The following is an 8,592-nucleotide window of genomic DNA, read 5'->3' on the forward strand; positions in this document are numbered from 1 at the left end:
AAAAAAAAAAAAAAAAAAAAAAAATTGACAACTATAGTTTCCTAAGGGGATATGCGCTTAAGAAAAATATATTTTAAAATCCTTTACCAAACAAAAGGAAAAAAAAAATAGAGACAGTTGTGAATTCCCATGTGGTGAAAAACGTAATAAACAGCATAGCTACTTACTGTTAATAAAAACTAAAATACAAAAAAAATTTGAAACACCGCATATATTTGGTGTTAAATTATTTTAACTAGTAATGTAGAATGTACTTGTTGAAAAAAAAAAACAAAATATAATATAAAGGTCATACAACTTCTAAAATGTTTTAGCAATTACCACTGATCCTTTAAAAGCTTGAAATAAAAATCTCATGGTTCAAATATCAGGTGTAAATTGGATTTTCATTCTCACTTTGCCATTGTTGTTTTTGAATTTCACAAAGGTTATTTTAGCAAGGGTAAACCAAGTTATGCTACATATTATGTTGAGACTTACCAGCTGGGGAAAATTGGAGTTTTTCAAGTAATTTAAGGCATTGTTATTTTATGTGTATTCTTCCAGAAAGATTCTCTCACCCATAATAACACATATATATACATACATACACATGCACGCACACACAAACTATATTTGAATTCAACAAATAATTCCTAAAGTCCTATGCAATGAAGAACACACAGGAATAACACAGACGCAGTTCCTGATCTATATTTTTCACAGAAATAATATCATTTAATATATTACTCCCAGAACATTTTGAAAATGTAAATTTTACTACCACCATGATACCAGATACTACCACAATTTTATAGATCAGGAAACTGAGAAGAGAGGTCAAGTACAATGCCCAGAAACCTACCCAGTAGCTTCAGAAACCAAGTCAAGATCAGCACACAAGTCACAGAACTCAAGAACTGGTAGTCTTGCCATGAAATAAATGTGTTAAGTGATCATAAAGGTGAATCCAGTAGGAATGCAACCCAGGAGATATGTTTAAATTTAGAAAATCAAATAATGATTAAATAGTACTGATATGACTGAGCTTACCTAAAGGCAGCAATTAGTGGTGCATAAATTGAGTCCCCATCATAAACATATAAATGGTCCCAACTACACTCTGTAGCAAAATGATTGAAACGAAGTCTCATTATTCTATTTGGCCTGAAAAGAACAAAAAAGAAAGTATAAATTAAATAATAAACAAAGTATAATAAATTAATCATAAATATCAAACATTTGAGGAAATAAACAGAAATTTTTAAAGAATGTACAGGGAAAGAAGAAATTCATAATATATGAACACTATTCCTTCATTTGCCAAAGACTTATTTAGTACTTACTATGTACAAGAGACCACTAAGCATGCAGTGGCAAATTAAACAGATATCACATGATCCATGACTCTTTGGACCTTACAGTTCATTCAGTGGCCATTCTTTAATAGCCTCTAAACCAATCCATTAGCCCTTCCATTTCTGCACTTTCTTCCTTATTCAACTTAAGATTTCATATTACATCATTTCATAAACACACCTGCCAATTCTCTAAACTTGCCTGCCCATCTGCCTTTCACAGCACTGCCTGGCAAAAGCCCTGGTCTATAGGAAACCAGTTATCTGCTTTGATTTAGATTGAATCCAAAGAAAAAAAAAGCTGTACTCGAGAAAGTCACACTACTGGGCAGACTGGTTCCTGCACTGGTCTCTGCTTACCAACTACAAAGGGCACTTCGATTCTTCCAGTAGTTTTACCACTGACTCTCTCTTCTCTCCCTCTCCCAATTATTACTAATTCTTAATGACTAGTTAAACCATTCAGTCCCACCTCTCTGCTTATATGTTCAGCACCTGACAAAAATCCATGAAATTCCCATTTTCTAAAATAGATAAACTTACCTACTTCTTCCATCTCTCAAACATGTAATACTTCCCTCTCATCTGGAAATGCCCCATCTACATTTAAGTCTCCTTAAATATCACATATTTTGCAAATCAACAACAAAACAAAAAAAGCCTCAAATCCCAACTCTCCCTCCACATAATACTTGCCCTATCCCTTTCTACTCTTAATGGAGTAAAACTTCACAGAAGACGTTGCTTTCTCCGTTTCCTCACATCCCACTCACCCCCCTCCACTCTCTAACCTGGCTTCAGCCCAAACACTCCACCCAAAAAGCTCTTGGTAATATCAACACCACATATCCTGGTGATGTCTAATTATACTTCTCCAGCCTAGACCTCTCCTCTACCCCACACTTGTCTAATATCTCTAAATAAACAACTAAATAAATACATAAACTAGTTGACTCAGGTGGCAATGAGTACAGTGAAGAAATTAAAGGAATGTGATAATGGGAGCATAACAAGTTGTGGGGATATAACCCAGAAAACTTTGGAGGAGATGAGAATGATGCAAGGTAAGCCATGGGAAAAGCCTGGGGAACAAAGTTTCAGGCACAGGGAATACCACAGTCTTAAGGGAGAAAGAAGCTGATGTGTCCAAGCAACCTGAAGAAAATCATCATGTCTGAAGCACAGCAAACAGAGGTAACTATATGAGATGAGAGGTAAGAGATAGGCAAGATGCAAAAGCAAAATTCAGGAGGCCAATGTCAAGGCTATTACAGTGACCCAGGAAAGAGAGGATGGTGGTTCACACAATAATTGCAGAGACAGAGGTGAAAAGGAGTCTGCAGACTTGGGAGATATTCTAGAGGGAAAACTGACAGAACTTAGTGACAAGATGAATGTGGGGAACAAGGAAAAGAAGGAATGAAAGGTTTTTGCTTAGGCTGAGGAAGATCAACCACTGAGAGGACATTCAGAGCGACAGTGGAGAAGGATGTCAGATGGGATTGGACTAACAGAAAGCGAAAGGGAAGACAACTCTTTGGAGCAGCAGTTCTCAAAATGTGGCCCACAGAACACTGGGGACGCTGAGATCCTTTTAGGGGATCCAAGAGGTCAAAACTGTGTTCACAGTAATACTAAGGTATCATGTGCTTTTATTGCTACGTTGGCACTTACTAATACAGGAAGAGCAATGGTGGGTGAAACTGCTGGTGCCTTAGAACATATCAAGGCAGTAGCAGCAAACTGTCCTAGTGATGTGATCGATCCCTGTCATTCTTCACCACCACACACATAGAAAAAAGGAAAAAATGCCAGTTTCATTTAAGGATATCTTTAGCAGTAAAAACTATTAATTTTATTAAATCCTAATCCATGAATACACATCTTTTTAATACTCTGTGTGGTAAGATGGGAAATAAGCATAAAACACTTATCTTGCCGAACAAAAATACAGTGGTTTTTCTCAAGGAAAACCACTTTTGCAATTGTTTGAGTTGTGAGCTGAACTAACCACTTTTTTCTTGAACACCATTTGCCATGTTTCTTGAAATAACTGACAAACTATCATTATTCAGACCATGATATCTGGCAGACATTTTCTTGAAAATGAACAAAGCAAGCCTGCCACTTCAAAGAGAACAACTAACAATATTTACTGCCAAAGATAAAATACAAGCTTTCAATTAGCAATCAGAGTTTTGGAAAATTTGCATCTGCCTCCCAGATGCAACTTCCCAATACTTAGAATTTTCTGATGAGACTGATGGTGATATTAACCAATGTGATTTTTTTAACATTATATGATGAATACATCAACATTTGGAAGATTTGCATAACTCAGTGAAACACTATTTTCCAAATGATCAGGTTACAGAATCATGGATAGTCAAAAGATCCATTCAAAGTGTAAGAAAACCATTATTGGATCTTAACAAGTTTCAAAGTTCATTATTTCAGATTCCACACTGCAGTTTGCTTTTAAGAAATTACTATGTGCTAAGTTTTGTTGTAATATCAAACAAAACTATTCACAATTATTTTAAGGTACTATTAAAATTGTCTCCCTTTTCCTACTTTATATACAAATGATGTCTAATTTTCTTGACATACTTCAACACAGCAACAAAGAGAATACCAGAAGATGGTATGATAATCCAGCTGTCTTCTATTAAACCAGACAATGAAGAGATTTGCAAAAGTGTAAAACAATGCCACTCTTCTCACTAAAATTTTTTTTAACACAGTGGGGTTTTTTTCCCATAAAAACTAACATGTAGTGTGTTTGTAATTGTTATTTTTATTTATTTATTTATTTTTAATTGTAACATAGTTGACTGTACATATCTGTGGGGTACAGAGTTGAATGTCAATATCTGTGTGCAATATGTGACGCTCAAGTCAGGATAATTGGTATATTCAACACTGTACAATGTAATCATTTTTCATAGCACTTTACCAATTCCTTCCTTACCCCTACCCTCTCCCCGTTTCCCACCTCTGGTAACCTTAGTTCTGTTCTCTCCTTTTGAAAGTTCAACATATTTTTGAAAGTCCCATCTTTATAACTGTTGCTTTTAAATGAATTAATAAATAATTCATTTATTAATTATTTCATTTCTAATAATATTTAATAATTTCATTTCTAATATGGTTAAAACACAGATAGATATAACCCAAATAAAAGTTATTTGGAATCCTCAAAGTTTAAGAGTGCAAAGAGGTTTAGGAACTTTTTAAAAAGTCCTCTGTAAAACTTTTTTTAAAAGTTTAAGAAATGCTGCTTTTAAGGTCTGCCATGAAAGGAAGGAAAAAAGGAAGGAGAAAATGAAGGCAATGGCTGAAGGAACAGGGGGTCCAGACAAGGGGTATTTAGGAAATAATTATTATTCTGATTTTCCTGTCCAAAATAAAAATAGGAATTTAGAAAAATGACACAATATTGCTATTTTCTAATGCCTTAAGCAAACCATTAAACTACTTAACAGTTTTTTAACTACTACAGTAGAAAATACAGAAATTTCTGGTGTGTACAATTCATTTGCAGCATTAAATCAATATGAAACTTTTCTAATTAACAATGAGCATTAAAAAAAATAAGAACATCAAATTCACTTCTCAAATGAAAAGTTATCAGATAATGTTTAAAGTATCAAATAAAAATGTTCTTTATGCTTCAGATTGTTAATTTCATTTGTAGGAAAAGTAATGCCACACTGAGTTCTATCCTAAAAAAAAAAATTTTAATTCAGCCATTACTACTTACTGTCCTTCAATGAGCCATGTGCACTTCGTTTTATATTTGTAATTTCCAGGTCCATCTGTTACAAACCCAGAAGATCCGGTTAGTCTGCAATTTAAATTAAAAAAACAAAAACAAAAAAAAAAAAACCACTTAAGTCCATCAGAATTGCATATATTAATATCTATCTTAATTCTCAATACAAATTAAACATAATGGGTACATTAATGTATACTGTAACCAGCAGAAAATGACTGGATAGTTATATTTGGATTGCATAAATTAGGATGAAACAAATACTTGCCACACATGTAAAAATATTAAAACAGGAATGAACAAAAACATACCTAAATCTTTCTAGCTAAGAAGGGAAAGTTACACTTCGTACCATGAAAATGGCCACAAGAATTTACTTATAAATATGTTTGCTTTTAAAACAATGAGACCACACAGTTACAGTTACAAGTAAAGTGCTTCTAAAACAGTGTCACTGAGGACAGCTTAACTGAGACCGGCAAGCATATCAAGCCACAACACACAATAGGCCCCTAGTGGCTGTTCAGCTGCTGCTCCTGAAGTGGCTGTCTACCATTTGCCCATGAGCAGTGTGCAACAGCACCTGTCTTCCCACACTTGTGCCAAACCTGAAGTTTACTACTTTTGGGACTTGCCAATACGATAGCAATATCTTGGTATCTCACTAATGTTTTGACTGCTGATAACCCTGATACTTGAATATCTTCTCATATGTTTTGGCCATTTGCACTTCCTCCTTTGTGAACTAAGATTCCATATTCTTTGCTCACTTTGCTATCCAAGCTGTCTTTTTCAAATTAGAAGCTCTTTTTATACTAAGGATATCTCCTATTTGTATGTTAAATACACTATAAATATATTTTCTGCTTACTTTCTTCTTTATACTTTATGTCTACTATCTTCTTTAGCTATATAGAAATTTTAGCATTTAAGAAGGATGTTATTTACTTCCTCATTGCTCATTTCCAGATCACTTTTCCTCCCTCTTCATCAACAATGTCATCTTCACTGAAACAGACACTCTCTTCTGGATCTGCCTCCCTTACTTTCTGAGTCATCTACTGACATACCAGTTACTCCTCCTCATGCACTAAAGATATTAGCCAATCGTTCACTGTCTTCCATTATCTGCATCAACATCCAAGATGTTCCAAAATCCAGCCACTCTGTTTCTTAACCTCCTCCACTCCACTTTAGCCAGTCACCCAGTCTCCGGGCCCTGCCATATTCAATAACAGCACTACCACAAAAATCTCCATTTTAAGTGTCCTACCCTCTGCCCACTGTCTCATACCTCTCCAATTCATTTAGCCTAGTTCTGCCTTTCAAATGAGTCTTCATCCCCATGAGAACTGCCAATCCATTGAACTATCACTTCTTCACTGTTCACCATTTACCGCACACACATTTCACTTTCTCACTTACCTACCAAGATTCCATGGTCCATCACAAAAATCATCCCCTGCAAATCCCTCAGCTTCCTTGTCTTTCTCTCCCTCAACTGTGCTTGCCTGATATACTTGTCTCCATATCTTATTCCCCAACATCCATTCCACCCCCAAAATGTTAGTCTGGGCCAATTATGTTTTTCCATGACACTTGCCAATGACTGATTAGAAATGTTTATCAGTTAGGATTAGGTTCTTATGCAACTGACAAAAATCTAAATAGTAATGGCTTAACCAAGATATAAAATCCAAAGGTAAGCATTCCAGAGCATGTAAGGCATTTCCATGATCATCAGGGACCTAATGTTATTCTACTGTGTTGCTCTGTCATCCTCAATATGTGGCTTTTACCTCATAACCCAAGATGGTTGCTCATGCTCCAGCTATTATATCCACATTCTACCCAGCAGGAAGGAAGAAAACAAAGGGTGCACCCCTTCCCCCTGAGTCGAACATGACAATTCAACTTACATCCCATTAGTCAAAACTTACTGACATATCCATCTATGCATATAGGGAGGCTGAGAAATGCAGCCATTGTCTTAGATGACCATATACCCAGGGAAAATCAGGATTCTCTTTACTAGAGAAGTGAAGAAAGGTTATGAAGGGTAATTATTAATCTTTGTCACAGCACGTAATATTTTACCAAGATGTAAGGGGAAGTTTGATAGATGACTTCTAGAAAATATTTTCTTGTTCTTAAGAAAGATACTGTGGTAGACAGGGAGACATGCCACCTAGATCCCTCCTTCAAGGAAGGACTTGCTGCCAGCTACAGCAAGGAATGTGGTCATCAAAGAGTTGTCAGATGGCTGCCTTCAGGGGCTGCCTTGCCCCAGATCATGTCCTTCCCAGGGCAGCCCACATTTTACAGGGTATAAAGGCCTAGGCATTTCAATCCGACATAGGACACCTCTGACAAGTAATCCTTGCTCCAGAGCTCCCCTTTGTCAGGCCTTTGCTGAAGCACAACTTCTTCCTTAGCCCAAGTTTTCTTCTGCTTCTGCTTCTGCTTCTGCTTCTCGCCTGGACCACCTCCTCTTGGACCACCACCTGCTCCACCTTTACGGCCTCCTGGACCACCTACAGGCCTTCCTTCTGGACCACCTCCAGGAGCACCTCCATTCCTGAGACCACCTGGAATGCCAGGACTCCGAGGGCCTTTACCCCGACTTTTACCTCCAGGACCACCACCAGGCCGACCCCCTGGCCCTCCCCCAGGTCCACCTCCAGGTCTGCCTCCTGGCCCTCCTCCTCGGGGACCTCCACCAAGGCTACCTCCCCCTGCACCTCCAGGTATCCCTCCACCTCGTCCTGGCATGATGCGCCCACCTTTGGTGCCTCCACTTGGACCTGAACTTGCACCCAAAATGCATCTTGGCAAATGCTTCCAAAAACCAACCTATGATAGACATCAAAGAAGAGATCATACTTCTCTCTGGACTTTGCTATGGCTGAATTTTATAGCTGGAAGTACTGCAACCATCATGATAAGAGCTTGAACACAAAGCCAAAACCAAGAATGACAAATCCAAGGAATGCAAAGGTTCCTGAAGAGTAAGCACCAAACACCCAAAGAAACCACCCCACTTCAGACTTCTAGCTTTATGGGTAAATAAATTTCCCACTGGTTATTGTTGCATTGTGTGTGTTTCCCTGATTCTTTGTTCTAGTCTCTTCTAACTCAAGTTTTATGGTTCTCAACTTTGTTTTGCTCCTAAGAGTTCCTATGGGCTTCACATGAACAGATTCAGGTTCACAAATCAGCATTACTTTTAGAAAAGAAAATAGGCCATTTTTATTTTAAATGTTTAATATCTTTAAATATACATCTACATAATTTTACAGATAATACATAAATATGATCACAGACAGGCTTTTTTTGTTGTTAAAAAACAATTCTTTTTTTACTTACCTCCTCAATTACTCCCACCCACCTCTGACCAAGATAAACATTTAAACACCTAGTAAGGAAAAAGATGGCGAGGGGCGCAAGGTTTCAAGATGGCGGTGGCTTGGTGGTTGACCA

At 37.1% G+C, this 8,592-nt stretch overlaps 1 protein-coding gene across 1 annotated transcript in view; it reads right to left on the reverse strand.

Moving 5' to 3' along the window:
- LOC103606270 (attractin-like) overlaps positions 1 to 7,884 on the reverse strand; it is a 93,909-nt gene extending 86,025 nt beyond the window's left edge. Inside the window, exons 1-3 of the mRNA XM_008590879.1 lie at positions 7,436 to 7,884; positions 5,101 to 5,184; positions 1,033 to 1,146 (exon numbers count right to left, since the gene is read on the reverse strand). Of these exons, the coding sequence (XP_008589101.1) occupies positions 1,033 to 1,146; positions 5,101 to 5,184; positions 7,436 to 7,884 (647 nt within the window). The remainder of the gene's footprint in view (positions 1 to 1,032; positions 1,147 to 5,100; positions 5,185 to 7,435) is intronic.
- Between the last annotated feature and the right edge of the window lie 708 nt (positions 7,885 to 8,592).

The sequence above is a fragment of the Galeopterus variegatus genome, unplaced genomic scaffold, assembly GCF_000696425.1.
Source record: "Galeopterus variegatus unplaced genomic scaffold, G_variegatus-3.0.2 Scaffold6421, whole genome shotgun sequence".
Classification (NCBI taxonomy): Eukaryota; Metazoa; Chordata; class Mammalia; order Dermoptera; family Cynocephalidae; genus Galeopterus; species Galeopterus variegatus.